We start from the raw sequence: 20,626 nt of genomic DNA, 5'->3' as shown, positions 1-20,626 counted from the left end.
CAGACGAGGTTTGGGGGTCCAGTCCAGTCCATCTTCCAAGCACTACGCTTTACCGTGGAAGAAGTTGTAGCAGTCCAGAACAGGTCGGCGCCTCTGTGGGAATCAGGTGAGCGTTACAGGTACTTCCTATTAAAAAAGAAGACAGGAGGATGGCGCCCCATCCTGGACCTGCGACGGCTGAACAAGTACATCAAGGCACAGAAGTTCCGGATGGTCACCCTCCAGCACATGCTGGGGCAACTGGAGGAGGGCGATTTCCTGTCGTCGTTGGATTTGGAGGATGCGTACATCCACATCTCCATTCTGAAAGGTCACCGAAAGTTCCTCAGGTTCGTGGTCCAAGGACGGCACTACCAGTTCAAGTCCCTCCCGTTCGGATTGAAGTCGGCACCCAGGGTGTTAACCAAGTGCCTCGCACCGGTGGCGGCGCAGCTGCGCCTGCAGGGGATCCACGTCTACCCCTACCTGGTCGACTGGCTCATCCGAGCAGGGACAAGGGAGCTCGCCGTGGATCACACAGCAAAGACCGTCCAGCTGCTCACGGACCTGGGATTCTCCATCAACTTTCCCAAATCCCACCTGGTCCTGTCGCAAGTCTCACTGTTTCTGGGAGCAAAGCTCAACACAGTGGCGTGCCTGGCCTCACCGTCGGAATAAAGGACGAAGGCCATCCTGGGCAAGGTGCAGCGCCTGCTGGCCACAGACGTGGCCAGGGTGAGGTCCATCAAGTCCCTCCTCGGGATGATGTATATCTCGTGCGCCTGTGCAGGCTTCGGATGCGCCCTCTGCAAGAGTTCCTCGACTCCCGCTGGATCCAAGCGACGGGCAGCTTCGAGGATGGGATTCCGCTCGACGAGACCTTCCGACGAGCGATCCTGTGGTGGGACACCCGCACTCATCTGACGGCGGGCACAGATTTTCAGACCCCATCCCACCAGATAACGGTGACGACGGATGCCTCCCTGGAAGGGTGGGGAGCACACACAGGAGATCTTCACGCAAGAGGCCTTTGGCTCTCGGAGGAGAAGAAGCTCCACATCAATATCCTGGAGCTCCGTGCAGGTTTATGGGCCCTAAGGTCCTTTCTCCCGTCCCTCAAGGGCAAGGTGGTGAGAATTTTCACCGACAACACCACCACAATGTTCTACATCTGGAAGCAGGGAGGAACCAGATCCCCAGCCCTCTCCAAGGAAGTCCAGGATCTGTGGCATTGGGCCGTCTCCCAAGGGATGTTTCTGGTGCCTTTTCATCTGGCAGGGATAAAAAACACCATCGCCGACTCACTCAGCAGGGAGCTGCGCTCGTGCCACGAGTGGGAACTACGTCAGGATCAAGTGGACCGACTCTTCCGACGATGGGGAAAACCCCAGATCGACCTGTTCGCGACGGCGACGAACTCCAAGTGCCAGAGATTCGCCAGCAGGTTTCCCCAGTCGAAGAGCATGGGCGATGCTTTCTCGTTCCCCTGGGAAGGCCTGTTCCTTTATGCGTTCCCTCCGTTGCCGTTGCAGCTCCGACTCGTCAACCAGCTCAAGAGGTCCCGGTGCAGGATGATCCTGGTCGCACCGGCGTGGCCGAGGCAGATCTGGTTCCCGGACTTTCTGGACTTGTCAACGTCCCCACCAGTCAAGCTGCCGACGGACACGGATCTTCTCTCCAGAGAAAGAGGCGCCATACTTCATCACGACCCGGAGTCGCTGAACTTGCAGGCCTGGCTCCTGCAGCGCTAGAGTTCGGAGGGTACGATATCCCGGCTGACTGCAGAGAGGTCCTTGCAAAACCCAGGGCGTCCTCAACTCTCAAGTTCTACGGACATAAGTGGAAGAGGTTTAGAAGATTAACCCTCTACGGATTACGGCCCCTCAATTGCTGCCATACCTACTGTTGCTGGCCAAGGCTGGTCTGGCTCACGCCTCCATCAAGATACATCTGGCTGCGATCTCCCGATACACCAGAACCACAGGACAGGCGTCCTTGTGGTCCCATCGCCTGGTGAAGGAATTCATGGAGGGACTGTTCCGATCGTTCTCACCGGTGAAGGCCCCTGCCCCGGCGTGGGAACTCAACGTGGATTCTGACCGGGCTCATGGGGGCGCCCTTCGAGCCCCTGCATTCGGCCCTGCTGAAATTCCTGTCGTGGAAGACTGCGTTTCTTGTGACCATCACCTCCGCACGGCGAGTGGGAGGGATCCAGGCCCTATCCTGCAAGCCTCCATATTTAACTTTTCATGACACGAGGGTGGTGCTGAGGATGCACCCCTCGTTTATGCCCAAGGTGCCGTCGGACTTCCACCTCAACGAGCCCTTGGTGTTACCTGTTTTCTTCCCGTCGCCTTCTTCTCCGGCCGAGAGGACTTTGCACTCGCTGGATGTGGCTAGAGCGCTGAAGTTCTATGTGGACCGAACAAAGAGTTTTCGGATGACATCACAGCTGTTTGTGAACTTTGGACCTGTGAACCAAGGGAAGGCTCTCTCGAAGACTTCCATTTCCAGATGGCTCTCCGGCTGCATCGTGCATTGTCATTGGTTGGCAAACCGACTGTTGCCGGCCGTCCGACAGCCCACTCGACCAGAGCGATTGCTGCTACCACGGCGTTCTTGTCTGGTGTGCCCCTGCTGGACATCTGCAGGGCTACTACGTGGAGGTCGACGCACACCTTCACGAGATTCTACTGCATCGACCGGGATTCCAGGGAGGAGTCCAGAGTCGGCCAGGCAGTGCTGCGCAACCTGTTCGCTTAAGGTGAGCCTGGTGAGGAGGTAAAAGATGCTTAATGTTGAGTTTTATGTAATGCTTAATGTTTAGCGTTGCCACCTCCCGTGGTTGTGCATGTGTACTGCTATGTATTCTTATATTCATGAGCATGTGAATCCATGCCAGACCCCATGCTGGAGAAGGAACAAGTTACTTACCTGTAACTGTTGTTCTCCAGCATGGGTCTGGCATGGATTCACATGCGAACCCTCCCTCATGCCCCTCTACGGCTCTTCACTTGGTCATACTGCCACTTTGCGTGCTACCAAATCTGAAGATGGCTGCCAGAGGCGGGGCTTAGGAAGAGGGCAGTCATTGGCTGGGGGCAGTATGACCCAGAGATCAGTGATTGGTTTCTACTGAGAAAGACAGATCAGAAACTAAACTGATACTGATTTTTTCTTTACTGAGGATTCCCAGCGTGACGACGGGGAATATTCATGAGCATGTGAATCCATGCCAGACCCATGCTGGAGAACAACAGTTACAGGTAAGTAACTTGTTCCTTTTGTTGTAGTTTGTTACAATCGTACTATTATGTTTTGGTTCCTCTTTCGTTAAATCCAAATGATTGTCACAGTGCTATTAAATGACTATTACAAGATTTAAAGAAATAAAGGTTGCCAAAGGGCTATTGCCATAGTCTCTCTTGTTTCCTTAAGCTAGGTCTGTGCTCAATAAATAGCCTAATAATTGCCCAGCCAGGAGATAATGGTGGTGTCCATTGCAGTATGTCTTTCGGCCGATGGGATAAGAGGTCAAGTCTACTTTAGTATATGTGCCACTGTTTATTGCAGAGGCTAAATGCTGTCTCTATTCTCACTGTGGCTGAGAAAGCTTGCCTTGGAAAACTACACTCCTAACCTCTGTTTTTGAGGCAGTGAATTGCAACAAACTTGAAATTTACATGAATTGCTCTGTGATAATTCAGGGTTGTGCGGAAATTGAGATTAACGCCATGTTGGTATGGGCCACATGAAGCCTGGCTATCACAGCTGACCAGGAGATTAAACATCAGAGGGGGACCATACACATGATCCAAAATATAGTGTTTGTGAACAGAAGCCCAAAGCAGCAACTGGCTGTTAGGCATCACCCAATAGCAGATGCTACCTCTTGGATAGGAGGTAGTGCATAGCGAGTTGCAAATCTGAGACGCAAACTTTAACTTTCTGTCAATTACGTAAGACCTATTAGGAGTAAAATGTCTTCTAATGTGTCCTAATGCTCCTTTATACACATTCCCAAACAGAGTTAATGTTACAAAGGTGTGCTTATATCACTAGTCGGGCTGGGGAGTCGGACGTAGCTCCTGGTAACTTTTGGTGTCAACCTTAGCAGGTTCTTCTAAGCTACAGGCAGGAGCCAAATAGCTCCCTGCTCCCCTCGGTGTTGCCCCCGTGATATGTAGATTGCACAGTATGTGTAAGTCTCTGGGAACCTTGCAGGGCTCTTCCAGTCAATGCTTTAGCTTCAGATGTTCAGAAACCGAGCAACCATACCTTATAAATTCCGTCAGGAAGTGCTGCAGGGTGGAAAGATCCTCTGCCTGGCCATCATCCTTATATCATCTCTCCAGACCCCAATCAGGGCAGTCTGCCACCAATATCCGAGACAGGATCTGTGCAGATTCAGAGATAGAAGATGGCCATCTAGAAGTTTGTCTAGTGTAGTCTGGCAGTCTACTCAAGTAGTTTGAAGACTAATGGGAGATTTGCCAATGATGCATAGCTTCCTGAGTCTTAAGGGAACGGGTGTTTCTTAACAGCGGCCCCAGCGTGCTCCGTTCCAAGAACTGGCACCACCAAATGTTCCATGAAGGATTGACTCATGAAATCTTGTTGAAAGGAGCAAGATGGGAAGAAACCTTTTTCTGTATCCTTGGATCCTTTGGTTTTGCTTTTGATGAAAGCCTAAAGGGATTTTTTGGGATAGTTGGCCTGAAAGTTGGTGGTGGTGTACGGTAGAACATTTATAAATATTTCCAAAATTGAAGGAACTGGTTATGAAATAGGCTTTTGTAAATTCTCATGAACTATGACCCAAATGTAGCATATTTAAGGAAGGAACGAGTTTAGTATTTGTGTTTTGTGGCTGAGTTTTTTTCTTTAGATAAACGGTGTGCCTGATGTTTCCCCCCATTTCTCTCCAATTCAGTTGACCAACATGAACCTGGCGAGCGGTGCTTTAAGCAGGTTCAGCAGTTCGTGCATGGCAGCCCATCGCCCTGCAGGCACCGCTGGAGGACCCGTGCGTGTCTTGCACCCAGACACACAGGAGAACGCTACGCACACACCGCCAAGATTCCGGTATGAAGGGGGCACGGATCGGACACTTTTTGCTCTTCAGAAGGTGCATGTGGGGGCAGGGGGGCAGTGGAGTGAGGTAGGTAGGTATCAATAGTCCTTCCACTCTCCCACGTTGCCTTCCAAGTAGTTGCCGTCTCAAACCTTCAACTCATGAGAATCACAACATTCACTTACTGATCTTGGCTGTCAGATAAGCAGCCTCCATTCAACTCATTAAGTCCACCTGCAAATATTTTGAACTTCAACTCATGTCTTATCTAGCATAGTCGGTGGTAAAGGATCATGGGATTTGTAGTCCAAAACATTAGCAGTGGCCACAAAATTTGAATCCATGGTTTTCTGAACTGTGGACAATTCGTTTTTTTGGGCTGTCTACCCATGTGTGACTGTCTCTCAGTGCCAGTAGGAACCAGGTGTGTAGATCCCCGCTTCTGCAGACTCGCCTGCAGACAGGAAAACTCGCACAAATATCTGTTTACTTATAAATAGCACAAATGGCTTCCTCGTCCACTTAGCTTTCTTCACTTTTTCAGTTCAAATGGGGCTTGTTATTGGCATTTTTCGATTGGTCCAGAAGGCAAGACCTATTTCCACAGTGTTTATTAAGTGTGATCACCATTTGAGAAAGTTCCATTACAGACACAGGACCAGTAATGCAAGTATTCCAAGTTCTGCTTCTTCTTTAAGCAGCTACCAACCATTCTGTACAGGTAACTATGATGGAAACCAAATATAATTAGTAAAATAATAGAGTAGAGTGTACAAAATACCAACATCTGGAGGAATATTTACCAAGTCTCCGGTTGAAGTGCAGTGGTTAACCTAAAATATTAAGCACACCCTGACTAAGTGTTGAAGACAACTCAATGCTTGCGAATCACTTTTGGTTGTTGGCACCAAAGTCTGTAAAATACCCTGGACCTGAGACGCCATAAGGAAAGTATGGTTATCCTCAATTTCTTATCTTCCGAACTTTGTAGCAAACATTCATCTTTCGATAGAAGCCCTTTCACAGAGTTTTAATATTTTCTGATGAGGATGGGTTTAGGAGAGTCTTGTTGCAATGGAGAGAATAGTTCCTTCTGGTTAAGTCTAGCTGCACTCCCCTCCTTTGGTCCGATGGAATTCAGAGCTTGCGAAGACCCACCAGCTGTCATCTGTTCTCTCATTGGATCATCCATCCTCCCCATCTCCACCTCCAGCCCCTCATTGAACCTTTCACCTTCCGCCCACATGAGTTATTGACCAAGGCTCCCTGCCCTGTTCTCATAAATATTCCCATCTACTCCACATAACCCAACCCAACCCTAATTGCTCCCATTGAAACCTCGACCAAGCATCCCTAAGTAGACCCATGCAACTCTGCACAACACAAATCAAATCGCCCCCACTATATCTGAATCCAGCTACCCGTAATCAAAAGGTATCAACAAGGTAGTGCGTCACAGCCATTGTGAACTACCAGGCCTCAACAATGCCCCCATGCCAAATCAACTCCCTCGATTCGAATTGGCGCATCTCAACTAATACTGTTCTTGCAAAACCATTCCCATCCAAACCCTAATTCAGAGAAAACCAAAGTGAATGCACACCAACCATAGTACCCTTCCCACAAAAATAATCAAGGGTGCCCAACTTGTGTTATCTTTGCCAAAACATACCCCTGAATCCCCATCCCCAGCTGTAATCAACTACCAATGTCTCAGAGTAGAGCTATGCTGAAGGACAAGACGTGTGAAGGAGTCCGATGTCGAAGCACTGCATGCCACTACTAGTGTCTGCCAGTAGAGCTCTGCTGAAGGACAAGACGCGTGAAGGAGTCCGATGTCGAAGCACTGCATGCCACTACTAGTGTCTGGCAGTAGAGCTCTGCTGAAGGACAAGACGCGTGAAGGAGTCCGATGTCGAAGCACTGCATGCCACTACTAGTGTCTGGCAGTAGAGCCATGCTGGAGGATAAGACGCGTGAAGGAGTCCGATGTCGAAGCACTGCATGCCACTACTAGTGTCTTGCAGTAGAGCTCTGCTGAAGGACAAGACGCGTGAAGGAGTCCGATGTCGATGCACTGCATGCCACTACTAGTGTCTGGAAGTAGAGCTTTGCTGAAGGACAAGACGTGTGAAGGAGTCCGATGTCGAAGCACTGCATGCCACTACTAGTGTCTGGCAGTAGAGCTCTGCTGAAGGATAAGTCGCGTGAAAGAGTCCGATGTCGAAGCACTGCATGCCACTATTAGTGTCTGGCAGTAGAGCCATGCCGGAGGACAGGACGCGTGAAGGAGTCTGATGTCGAAGAACTGCATGCCACTACTAGTGTCTGGCAGTAGAGCTCTGCTGAAGGATAAGACGTGTGAAGGAGTCCGATGTCGAAGCACTGCATGCCACTATTAGTGTCTGGCAGTAGAGCTCTGCTGAAGGACAAGACACGTGAAGGAGTCCGATGTCGAAGCACTGCATGCCACTACTAGTGTCTGGCAGTAGAGCTATGCTGAAGGATAAGACGTGTGATGGATTCCGATGTCGAAGCACTGCATATAGGGGACAGCGCCATACAAGCAGCCTTCTGGAAGTAAATACTGGCTGCGATTGGGAAGGAAAGATCTTTGGTTAGTTGGAACAGGTGATAGTGTAGCGGTTTGGGTTTAGTAGTTGATCTGCTGTATGAGTGGGTGGTGGAGGGTTTGAGGAACCCTGTATCCGGTCTGATGCAAGGGCAGATAACGCTGTGGAAAGGGGATGGCTTTATAGCAATGCTGTATCTTCATGGGATCTGTGATTGGTCTGTTGTAGGACTAGATGATTCTGGAGTCTCGATGGCTGGCCCGCTGGTGGACATATTGGACAAAGGCGCTTTGGATGGTCTACTGGCAGCATCAATATTTGCACAAATATTGTGCACAGTCGGTAAAGTGCCAGCTGGCATATTTCCTGAACTGGGACCCTTCACCTTGAATGAGCCATGAACACCTCTGGAGGAGACTTGTGCTCTACCTCATAGGAAATCCTGGTGCATGTTAAAATCCACCTGGAGATGGTCTGCTTGGCCACAGCCGTCATACCCTGGACCCATGCCCAAAAGCCACAAACGGCTGACTGTCCACTCAGTGCTTGTCTGACCTTGTTACATAGTGGCTAAGGAACAGGGTTTGAAATTGCTGGGGGCTATTTAGCTCGTGTTGGCAGCCTAGATGAGCCTGGTTAGCTTTCCACCAGTAGCTACCCCGGAGCTATTGTTGACCCATAGTCCAGTTGGTGCCATACAATACCTATGAGATATTAACTAGGTGTGGTTTGGTAATGTTTATAAAGGAGTGCTATGACACACCTAGAAGATATTGGGCCTCATTCCAAGTTTGGTAGTGCTGTAAAAAAGTGACAGTATTCTTTTTGGCGGTTTTACCGCTGGCCGAATTACTGTGCAGTAAATAAGCCGATGTTTAGAGGGAAAATGGAAGACACACCTCCAGCTTGCTGCAGGAAGTAAATCCTCCACGTTGCCTCCAAAAATCAGCTGATTTATCATGCAGTTATTCTGCATGCTGTAAATCCACCAAAGTTCCCCATTGAGTTCTATGTCCCCATAAATGGGGTATTACCATAACCGTGGTAACGCCACAGGACAAAGTGGCAGTAACCGTAATTTAATTTGGCGGTATTTCTGTGGATTTACTGCTGTAATGAGGCCCATTGTATAGTGATTGGGCATGGTAGAGCAGCAGCTAATACGGATTTCAGTGAGACTTAAGTATTGTTTTCTGCTGAAGCACGTGGTAGTGTTTGGGGCAGGCTTTGATGGTGTGCTGCTTTGTTCATCTTTTGGGCTGGGTTAGAGAGTAGGCTGGGCTGCTGGTTTGAGAGATGCTCCGGTTCGTTTGCTGCTGAAGCACTTGGTAGTATTTGGGGAAGGCTCTTTCATGGTCTGCTGGTTTGTTCAGCTTTTGGGCTGGGCTAGAGGGTAGGATGAGCTGCTGGTTTGAGAAAGGCTCTCTGGTTCGTTTGCTGCTGAAGCACGTGGTAGTATTTGGGGAAAGGCTCTTTCATGGTCTGCTGGTTTGTTCAGCTTTTGGGCTGGGCTAGAGGGTAGGCTGGGCTGCTGGTTTGAGAGAGGCTCCGGTTTGCTGCTGAAGCATGTGGTAGTATTTGGGGCAGGCTCTTTCACGGTCTGCTGGTTTGTTCAGCTTTTGGGCTGGACTAGAGGGTATGCTGGGATGGTTGTTTGAGAGAGGCCCTCCAGTTTGCTGCTGAAGCACGTGGTAGTGTTTGGGGCAGGCTCTTTCATGGTCTGCTGGTTTGTTCAGCTGTTGGGCTGGGTTAGAGAGTAGGCTGAGCTGCTGGTTTGAGAGAGGCTCTCTAGTTCATTTGATGCTGAAGCACGTGGTAGTATTTGGGGCAGGCTATTTCATGGTCTGCTGGTTTGTTCATCTTTTGGTCTGGGTTAGAGAGTAGGCTGGGCTGCTGGTTTGAGAGCGGCTCTGTGGAAGCGCATGGTAGTGTTTGGGGCAGGCTCTTTCATGGTCTGCTGGTTTGTCCATCTTTTGGTCTGGGTTAGAGAGTAGGCTGGGCTGCTGGTTTGAGAGCGGCTCTGTGGAAGCGCATGGTAGTGTTTGGGGCAGGCTCTTTCATGGTCTGCTGGTTTGTCCATCTTTTGGTCTGGGTTAGAGAGTAGGCTGGGCTGCTGGTTTGAGAGAGGCTCTGCGGAAGCGCGTGGTAGTATTTGGGGAAGGCTCTTTCATGGTCTGCTGGTTTGTTCAGCTTTTGGGCTGGGTTAGAGAGTAGGCTGGGCTGCTGGTTTGAGAGGGGCTCTATGGTTCATTTGATGCTGAAGCGTGTGGTCGTTTTTGGGGCAGGCTCTTTCATGGTCTGCTGGTTTGTCCATCTTTTGGTCTGGGTTAGAGAGTAGACTGGGCTGCTGGTTTGAGAGAGGCTCTCCGGTTCGTTTGTGGAGGAGAGCATCACGCAGCTGGGGTAAGGTTCTGCTGGATGGTGATTTTTGGGTGGGGGGGCAGGGTGGTCTACAAGAGGATTATGTGGCGGGCTTTGCAGGGGTTCTGTGATGGTACCGCAATGGGAGTTAAAGATAGTGGGGGTGGTGTTGATGGAGTCAAAAACCTTTTTTGATGGGGGTTGGGGGGTATTGGCACTAAAGATGATGCAGAGTTTGGGGGGGGGGGTCTGAGGTTGCTGCTGAAATAACAGATCCCACAATAAATTGGGGTTCTGGAAAAGGTGCAAGGTGAAGGGTGAAATGCCAGGAAACCTCGAGGGGTGTCTGTGAGGCAGTGGGAGTGCTATACTGGGAGGGGTCCAGGAAACCACGTGAACTCTAATCCAGGACAGAAAGAACGTGTTTGTGTGGCTGGAGTAGGTGGGGAGCTGGCGTTTCATATCTTTTTATACTTCCTCGACAAGGCCCCCACGCCCTAATCATTCCCGGGCCTGGCCCCCAGCCCCACACGCACAGCCCAGAAATGTGCAGGCCGAGCGCCATAGCTGGCAGAGGCTGAAAGGCGACTTCAAAGCCCGCGGGCCTCCTTTGAACAGCCCTCACCGCCTCTTCACTCCAAAGGCTTCCCTGGGAACCAGTTCAGCATGTCTGGCTGGGGTTCCGGGCACTCAGTCCCGACTCCTGGCGGGAAACGGGGCTCTGCTGCGGCCCCCCTGACAGGTCCAGCCGAGGTGCTAACAAATGGGGGAGAGCTGGCGGCCGCCTCGGGCCACACTCCGCGTGGAACTGCGGGGTCCAGGCACCTGCACATGCAAGCCCCTCGGAACCAGTGCAAGCACGCGACTCTCGGGAAGAAGGCAGGCCCGAAATGGACACGTGGTACGGCGCACTGGGCCACTGTTAAACTGAGGGCCGCAAGGGCCGTACACCCTATTTCGGCGCGACCTGTTCGGCGCACGGATGTTTCGGCACCAGCATGTTTCGGCGCTGCAGTACATACCTGCCCATGTGCACACATGATAAAGGTTTCTGCTGCTGAGTGGGCAGTTGTGAATAAAATGACAACAGCAAATACGTTAATGTGTGTGTGGCGAAGGGTATTTATCACATGCATTGTGGGCTTTGAAATAACTGCTCTATGTGGTGTTAAAGAAATGTTAAATGAAAGGAGTGGTTTCCATGCACTTGAATACATATAGTAATGAAAACATGCATGCGGACTTAAGCAGGCACTCGTCTGTGTTCGTTATTCTGTTTACAAATACGTCAATCAAAATATACGTAGATGTGTGTGTGTGCATCGCTCGGATTAGGAAAGGCATTGTGAACTGCATAAACATACGTTAGTTATGCACTTATTGAACTCAATAGAGTGTGATAGGAAGACAGTATCATAATGCCTTCTGCTACATACATTGAACAGGCACAATGCTAAAAATGGCGAAGAAAAGACAGCGGAGAACGTTTTGACAACATTTTATCACAATAACCTAATTTGTTGACGTTTGCATATAACCCTCAGTATCTCAAAAGCATATATGCAAAACATGCACGTGTGTGTGAGCGTGTGTACACATTTTGCCACTTACCTATCCATATATCCAGGGCTTTAAGTGGGGTAAGAAATCGAGGGGGGGGGCTCATTTGGGGGTGTGGCTTGTGGGAGGGGCGTGGCCTAAAAAGTACACAAATCGTAGGGTATACACACAAATATATATAAATGTTATATATTTGTGTGCGTACCTTACTATGCTTTGTGTACTATGCAAGCCATCTTTTCTAAACATAGAAATATGTAACATATTTCTACGTTTATAAAAGATGGCTTGCAAAGTACACAAACCATAGTAAGGTACGCACACAAATATATAAGATTTATATATATTTGTATGCATACCCTACGGTTTGCCTAGTTTTCAGGCCATCTTTTTTAAACATTTCAGGTTTATAAAAGATGGCTTTGAAAGTACACAATTCAAGCCATCTTTTATAAAGCTTTGTCCGTCGGCAAAGCTTTATAAAAGATGGTTTGAAATGTGTACTTTCAAAGCCATCTTTTATAAACCTCGAAATATGTCGAGGAATCTCCGGGTTCGCCGAGGGTTAAAGATGCCTCGGCGACCTGGGGAAACAAAGGGACAGTAACTGCCTCTGGTGACCTCTCGCGTGAGGCGTCACCAGATGCAGTTACTATGACTGACGGAAGTGGCAGCCAGTCACAGCGTCGCTGTGGCTTGCTGCCACTTCTGTCAGCTTGCCTTACTTAATTGCAGGCGCATCTCCCGTCGCGGCCGCAACGGGATAATGCATCCTGCCACTGTTGCGGTAGGACGTGGGCCCCGGCAGGGCCCCGGCTCAGTCCCACCCCGGCAGGGCCCGGCCCACTTTGAGCACTGCATATATCTAATTGCACATTGTATTTCAAGAAGGAGGGGCCGAATCAGCCCATCACTCTTTGAGTACCATTACAGCGGGTGCTACCCGTTACAGCGCTTAGAAGCGTTAGTCCACTTTGCAGCGCCATATAAACTCATGACATTGTCAGTCTCGAGCAAAGGTAATGATTTTGTTTCCGGTGTATTCTCCAGCATGGGGTCTGGCATGGATTCACATGCTCATTAATATTCCCCGTCGTCAGGCTGGGAATCCTCGGTAAAAGAAAAACCGTTTCTCTTTCACTTATAAAACTGTATTTCTCCTTTAAACCACTCATTGTCCCGTGGGTCATATTGCCTCCATCCAATGACAGCCCTCTCCTTAAGTCCCTCCTCTGGTAGCCATCTTCAGATTTTTACCGTACGCTTCAGTGTTCAGAGTCCAGACTTTGCTCTCCGAGCTATTTGGATGTTTTTTGTGCGGTTTTCGACAAAAAAAGTTGAATTTTTGTATTCTAAAGAGCCTGTGTGCTCTCTTCTCCATCTGCCGACAGCCGGGATCCGTTGTCAGTGAATTTCAGCGCCCCTCAAGGGCGAAGATCATCGAAGATTGTAGGAAGGCCACCAGGCTTCTTCGCGCCCTCCGACCATGACAAAGGAAAAGGAGGGACGGTCCCTCTTCAAGCCCTGCACTAAATGCGGCTACGGAACGTGTTCATAAAGGACAAGCACCTACAATGCCTCTACTGCCTGCACCCAGACCACAAGGAGGTGGAGTGCGAAATTTGCCTCGGGTTCTCCAAGAAAACTACAAGGGACAGGCACAGTAGACTGCCGGCATGGCTCAACGCTAAGGCCTCTGGCCCATGCAGCAAGCAGGGTCATGCCTCAGCCAGGACCGGCCGGTCCGAGGAGCAGCCTTCTAAGTCCTGTGAGTGCGCCTCATCCATGGGGGGCTAAGAATCCGCAAGTCCGAATCCACCGGGTTCACTGCAGAAGCGGGTCCCAAGCTCCTCCTCAAAAAGGAAGTCATCTACCCTAGCTAAACTTCGTAAGAAGTCCAAGAAGCAGCGGACAGAGGAGAAGAAGGCCGAACAGCCCAAGCAGGCCCAAGTGGCGCAGGCTAAGATATCGTCGGCAACAGAGTTGGAAGCTGCTGCAGCTAAGGGCGCTGACCCTGCGAAGGCAACCCCTGCAGCCAAGTTGTCCCTACCCCCAAGGCGCAACACAGCCGCAGTGACTTTGGCAAAGTCTGCTGGCACGCCAGAAGGGAGGAAACCAGCTCAGGTTCTGGTTCAAGGAAGGGGGGCGAGGAGGCCCTGAAACAACCCTTCCAGGCTGTGGCCCAAACCACAGAGGTCTCGTCCACGGACAACGAAGACCAGGAGTCCTTACACATGGTCAACAAGGACGTGGAAGTCGGTGGCGACGACGGAGCAGGGCCTCGTTTTCTTGTTCTGCCATCTCAGCCAAGGACAAGAAAAGAAAACACAACGATGGCAATTACCCTGTCCCTTGACTGCGAAATCATAAGGTAAGTGTAGCTTTGAGTTAACGTCAAATAATGAAAAATAGGTTCAAAAATAACCTATGCTTTGAGAATATATTCCCAGTACCAAAAACAAACACAAATGTTAAACCAGCATAATGAACCACGATTTTTAGGAAATACAGTAAAACATTTTTAGTTTTATTCAATTTTCAATAAATAACAGGACTTAAACTGAAATAATCTTACAAGATTATTTCAAAATTAAATGTACCGACCTCAGTCTGATACATTTCATTAAAACATTTTTAAAGTGGGATTACCAAATGCATATGTGTACTTGCATAGCAAAGTCCTTTTCACAAAAGAAAGCAGAGCAATACCATTCAAAGGACAACACTCTGTCAAAAGGAGGCTTTTTAGAAATCTCAAGCTGTAGTGATGGTCGACATTTTTTCGGCTAATGGCAAATAAGCGATCAGGCAATATCACCAAATGTCTGTCTTTGCTAGTGTAGCCGTCTTCAGGACAGGAAAAACAATATAGATGTAATGAACTTGTATCAAATACTTGTAGAATGTTCAGAACTATTTTGGTTCTCAACCTACTTAATAATTGTAAAAAGTCGAATCAGAGACTAGAGCGTGGAGTATACATTTCCACCCTTTGGAAACACGATTGACATATTCAAACTTCAAGTTTTTGAAATTTCAATTCAGTTAAGAGATATATTATACTCTTCATAGGTTTAAATCACTATTGAGGAAGATGGAAACATCTTCTTCATTTGTTTAAAATCATAAAGGCCTTAATAGACACTCACAACTTCAAGGTGCCTGTTCCTTGCATGTTTGAATCCCGAAGAGTGACCGCGGAAGTGATCGTATTATCTTGATGGCTGTAGTTTAAGTAGAGGAGCCGTTGGCGAGAGGGTCTCACATGTTGGTATTACTTCCCAGATTTGTATCTCGATCTCTATTAATATAGACGGAGGAGGAGACCGCCGTTGTGGATTCTGTGGTCTCTGTATTTTTTATCGTCTTGGTTGTGAAAGAGAAAACGCAGGGCGTGTTAAGCCACAATGGTCCTTAGCAGTCCTCGTCCATCATATTCGCGGGAGAAAAGTTTCTCTGTTTCTTTCTGTGTCTTTAAGTCCGAGGGAAATCACGCCAAAGTTTCACGCGTCTGCTGGTTACCGGCGAGTGTATGATTATTTTCCTTTGAGACGTGTCCGAAAGTGAAACGAAAAATCTCAGCCAAGGGACATATCCTTGGATTTCTGTCGACTCTACACACCCTGGTGTCAGAGATACAGCTGAGGATCCCTCCAGCTCCGGTAGCTGTGGTTGCCCAGGTCCCCAATTCATCCTCCAATGAGGAAGAGGAAGCATCATCTGATGTCCCCATTTCAGCGTCCACCAGCACGTCGGGTGCCTTCTCCCCCAGCAGACACGGGGACGGATCCGTCCACGACGACGACGAGGATATCATCGCAGCGGATCGTGAATCTCCACATATGGATGCCCCACATAGGGTGTCTCCACGGGATGAAGTGGGATCGTTCCATTCTATGATCCCTAGAGCCTCCGAGCTAGTCCTGCTGGTGCCCAAGGAAACTAAGAAGGAGGGCTTCCTGTACCAGAGAGGTGAGGACAAGAGAAAGCCGATCATGGCAGCACCTCTTCTGGGTGACGTTTGGGAAGAGGGACTGGCGCTCATGAAGAACCCTTGCACAGCTCCAGCCAAATGGGAGAGGCTGGAAAAGAAGTATGGGGTACCGGACTCTGCACCCAAGTGCCTGAGGTCACAACCATTGCCAGATTAGGTGGTTTCGGCGGCCGCTGTGATAAGGTCTGCCAACCTGTCGTCGTCGGTCCCTCCAGACAGCTAGGAAAAGAGGATGGATGACATGGGAAGGAATGTGAGTTACACTGCGCCGTCCACTATCAAGGCGGCAAATGCACTGGCGATCCTAGCCGGGTACGACAGTAAGGGCCCCAAGAGAGGGGAGGTAACGTCTGATCACGCCATCACAGTGGGATTCGACATTGCCGACACAGGTTTCTGGCAGATGGGGAACGGTGTATGCCTTTGTCGCCATGGCTGGATGAAGACCACTAATTTCCGCCAGGTGGTCCAAGCGAAGATACTGGACATGCCCTTCTACTGAGATAACCTATTTGGGAATGTCATTGACTAGTCCCTCCAGGCCATCAAGGCGGATACGGAGACGGCCTGTTCCCTGGGCACCCTCGAGCAGCACCACTCTTCTTTTCGCTCCTCCAGAGGAAAGTCAATCTGCTCTTGGAAAAGGTTTTTCCTCGTCTTACCATCAGGCATTAGGCTAAAAATCTCGGGGTCATCTTCAACTCTACATTCTCCTCGCATCTCTGACGTCTCTAAGAAGTCACACTACCAGCTGCACCTCCTCAGAGGTATTCTTCCTTTCCCCAGAAGCTCACTGTCTCCAGAGCTCTGGTTCTCTCCAGGCTGGACAATTGCAACAGCCTCTTTCTAAATCTGCCTGCTTCTACTCTCCGCCCTCTGCAACTTATCCAGAACAGGACTGAAAGACTTGTCCTTGGCCTCAAGCCAAGGGATCATATCTCTCCATGACTGAAATCTCTGCAGTGGCTGCGAGGATTACGTTCAAAACCCTCTGCATCGTCCACAAGGCCTTCTGGGGCATGGGGCCTCAATACCTTCAACTCTCTATACCTTCCTTCTCAAGCTCTTCGCTCAACTACCTCCAATTCCCTCATGGTCAGTCGCTTCTCCAAGCAACGAGTTGGTGATAGATCTCTTTCTTCGGCTGGGGCGTCCCTCTGGAACAGCCTCCCTGCCTCCCTGAAACTTGAGGAGAATCATCTTCGGTTCTGGAAGCACCTCAAAACCTTTCTCTTTACGTCTGCTTTTTCTCCTCCTCTCCCTTGCTGATCTCCTGGCTGACACTGAAACTGCAATGGTTACCTGGCCACCCTCTAATCTCAGTCCCAGGTCCCCTCCCCCGCCAGTCACACTCCTGAACTGCCTCCCTGGCACCCCCCTCACTTGGTGATTGTTTTCTGTATCCCTACGGTCCCACCTGCAGCACTCGACACCGGACGGCTCTACTTACCCTTTCACTTGCCACCTTCTGCCGTATTTTTACTTATTGTTTATTCATTGTCTTATCCCATGTACTGCACTGTCCTCTCCACTTTCCCCCCGCACTTCTCCTCCTTCCCCTTCCCATGCACTTGCGCGATCTGAATGACGCCTGGCCTAGTAGGATCGTTGTCTGTCTTCCCTCTGTTCCCCCTCCCTTGCCTCGTCGCACCTTGAAACACTTGTGTATAGGCGCGTTATGAATGCCATATCATATATCATATCATGTCAGCCTTCCAGATCCACGACTCAGGAAGCTTACAGAGGCCATTCCCAGGCACACGGTAGCGGAGGACAGCGTCGCTATTGACCAGCAGGGCAGAACCCCGTCGCCGAAGCAAACCTGAACCGACCAGGATGTCGTTGTCAGGCAGAATCACCTGCAGTACCCTTTGGGAACACTACAGACAATTAGGACTACAAGTGTAAGCACAATTTCACCTTTTGTACAAGCCTGTACTACACAGTAAAGTGGTAGCGATGGCTGAGCAGCCAGACTTCTCTCAAGAGTTTAAGTGAGCAGTAGAACAAGTTACAAAAAGGACCAACCAATACAGTGATTCAAGTAAACACTTACTCAAGGTTTCTTGGTAAAAGAATATACATTTATTTACTCAGTCAGTTAGAAAACATTACACTAGCACAAGCAGCTCAATATTGCACACTAATACACCACAAAAATCCAACCGGTAAGTAGATGAACAAGTTTCGCTCCAAAATGAAGTGGGAGCAAAATGGCACTTCAGATACTTAATAAAGGAGGGACAAGACAAGGTTATAAGAATAGACAGCGCAAATACATTCATAGGCAGGGCAAAGGGTTTCAGTTAAATACAACCAGCAATTCTTCTCAATAGGCCTGGGCCAAAGTCAATGGTTCAGAGTCTTTTGTGTAGGATAGCACAGTTCTGGTAAGTAATGGTTAAGTCTTTTCCACAGGTTTTTAAAGGATTTGGCTAGGCGAAAAGTTTGACGAATGTTAAGGGAAGGACAAGCCTTCGTAGTTGAGGAAAGTTTCACGCACTTCCTCGCTGGCCGAAACGATTTCTGGACGGTGTTTGCACAGTACCTTGTCAATGAAGAAAGCTGTAGCTGAGGCAGTTGTTCCTGGCAGTTCGAGCAGATCGCGCTGTTTCTGAGCTTCAGTCGTGGGGACAAGAAGGAGGACGTTGGGAGGTTCCTGCACTGCCCAGGGAAGAGGCCAAAAGCTGTAGCAAGACCTCGGTTTAGTCCATGAGCTGGTTTCCTTCCCTCTGGCTATCCGGTTTTCAACAGCACTCTGATGAAAATTCGACCATAATAGGACGGTGTCCAGGTGGCTTGCGAGTTGGTTGTTCCCACCAAACTCAAGGGAAGAAGTTAACCTTGAAGGGCTTCTCTGTCGTCGGAGTTTCAGGCAATTCGGACCTGCAGCAGGGCTTCACCGGTCATCCAGGAGTTGCATCAGTCTCTTCCTTCTTCCCCTCTTTGGTTCTTTTGTTCCAGTGGTCGACTCTGCTTTCCAAGTTCCAGAGACCTGCTTTTAAACAGTTTTCCCCCATTCATTCCAGCCTGGCTGTCACTCACACAGCAGGGTGGCTGTCCTTGCCGCACAGCCAGCTGGCCAATCACGCCATAGTGCATTCAGGTCTCCTAGGAGACTAAGCACAGGGGGTTCGGGCACCTCCCTCCCATCCTGTCCACTCCAGACACTCGCCAGAGGAGGGCTTCAGCACTGAAGCCTGCCAAAGGCCAACGAACAAAGGGACCAAACCTGGTTTGGCGTGAAGAGACAAACACAAGAAGGACCTTTCCTAAAAGAAATGGCGAAAAAAGATGACCGGAGACTGTTTTTACAGATAGGTCTTGGGCGCCATATTGAAAAACATGGCTGACCCGATTTTTAGCTACCGTTGTTAGCAGTCAGGAAAAATCATGGTAGTTTGATCTAAACCACTGCCACCAGCCATTTAAAGTAGGAAAGGGTACAATGTTACTGTTACATGAGTGTTTTGACTTAGGGGAAGCTAGGTAACCCCTCAGCACTCTATAGGAAGATAGTGTGTGCTGGGTAAGTACATTTAAAGAGACTAGTAAAATCAATTTAACTTTACATGCTCTGGGAGACTGTAGTCAGTCCCAGAGAAGGTGTTTAAACCTTGGGGAGTCTGAAAGACACCCCTGTGCCTCTGCACTGAAGGTGCTGTGTGACACACAGAAAAAGATGATGCGACGGAGTGTGTTAAAAACTCCATGACCAAAGAACACAAAAGTAAAACAAACCTCAAAATACATGAAAGAGTGGGAAAAAAAGGCTCACACTCTTGCCAGGTAAAAAAGCAAATCCTAGAAATCCAGCAAAGTTGCTGGTGGTCTCAAAAGGTAAGGGAAATTAGCACATATTGAGAATTCTCACTAACACTTGTCTTCCACCCCCTCCCCCAGACTAAGGGACAGGAGGATTTAATCCACTCCTGGATGAATCTCCTTACTCCAGTCGATCAAACATCCTGGAGAGACATCAGCATTTTGGTGGTGACACCCTGAACTGTGTTGAATGGTAAAATCAAACCCTTGCAGGCTGATTGACCAGCTCAGTAATTTTGGGTTTTCCCCTTTCATTTGCATCAACCATCTCAAGGGTTGGTGGTCAGTTTGAATCACAAAAGTAGATCCATACAAGTATGGTCTAAACTTCTTCAATGACCACACAATAGTAAAGCATTCACACTCAATGGTTGCCCACCTTGTTTCTAGTTCCTTCAGCTTCCTGCTGATGAAGCAAATTGGGTGCTCCCTACCTTTCTCATCCAGTTGACTAAGGACTGCACCTATACCTGTATTTGAAGCATCTGTCTGCACAATGAAGGTTTGGTTATAGTCAGGAGCTCTTAGAACTGGAGCTTGACAAAGGGCTTTCTTTAGGCCTTCAAATGCTTGAGTGCACTCCTCATTCCACCTGACCTTTTTAGGGAATTTGGGAGAGGAGATCACATTCAAGGGAGACGCCATAGTCCCATAGTTCTCAATGAAGTTCCTATAGTATCCAGTGAGGCCTAGGCAGGCACTCACTTGGGTTTCAGTAGTAGGGGTGGTCCCGTTTTGTACAGCTTGTACTTTAGTAGGCAATGGCCTGATTTCACGTCCTCCAACCTCATGTCCAAGTTAGACCACTTTACTCTGACCAATTTGACATTTACTAGCCTTTATGGTCAGATGGGCCTGCTCAAGAGCCTGCAAAACATATCCTAAGTGGTCAACATGTTCTTTCCAAGTAGGGCTGAACACTGCAATGTCATCCAAGTATGCCATGCAGACGTTCTCCATCCCATTCAGAGCTTGATTAACCTTCCTTTGGCTTCAGCAGGTGCATTCTTTAATCCAAAAGGCATTACCTTAAACTGGTAGAGGCCTGCTGGTGTTGAGAATGCAGTTTTCTCCTTGGCATAGTCAGTCAGTGCAATTTGTCAATAACCTGAGGTTAGATCAAATGTACTGAGGTACTTGGTTTGTCCACCCGTTCATCTGTCCTTGGTAAAGGGTGGGCATCAGTCTTGGTGACTGCATTAAGAGCTCTGTAGTCCACACATAATCTCAACTCCTTGGATCCTGCCTTTGGTACTAGCA

The 20,626-nt window shown here is 49.0% G+C and overlaps 2 protein-coding genes across 7 annotated transcripts in view; both read left to right on the top strand.

The window, feature by feature from the left end:
* The window catches only part of IFT43 (intraflagellar transport 43), a 580,365-nt gene that overhangs the window by 43,143 nt on the left and 516,596 nt on the right, over nt 1-20,626 (top strand). The gene's annotated exons all lie outside the window — the stretch shown is intronic.
* The window catches only part of TTLL5 (tubulin tyrosine ligase like 5), a 769,178-nt gene that overhangs the window by 594,552 nt on the left and 154,000 nt on the right, over nt 1-20,626 (top strand). For all 5 annotated transcript variants that reach the window (XM_069638032.1, XM_069638034.1, XM_069638033.1 and 2 more), the window contains one exon: nt 4,913-5,064. In XM_069638032.1, the coding sequence (XP_069494133.1) occupies nt 4,913-5,064 (152 nt within the window). The remainder of the gene's footprint in view (nt 1-4,912; nt 5,065-20,626) is intronic.

The sequence above is a fragment of the Ambystoma mexicanum genome, chromosome 14, assembly GCF_040938575.1.
Source record: "Ambystoma mexicanum isolate Mex_15411 chromosome 14, UKY_AmexF1_1, whole genome shotgun sequence".
In the NCBI taxonomy this organism is placed as follows: Eukaryota; Metazoa; Chordata; class Amphibia; order Caudata; family Ambystomatidae; genus Ambystoma; species Ambystoma mexicanum.
Note: the sequence above shows the minus strand (reverse complement) of the source record. Positions and strands in the feature narration are given on the sequence as shown.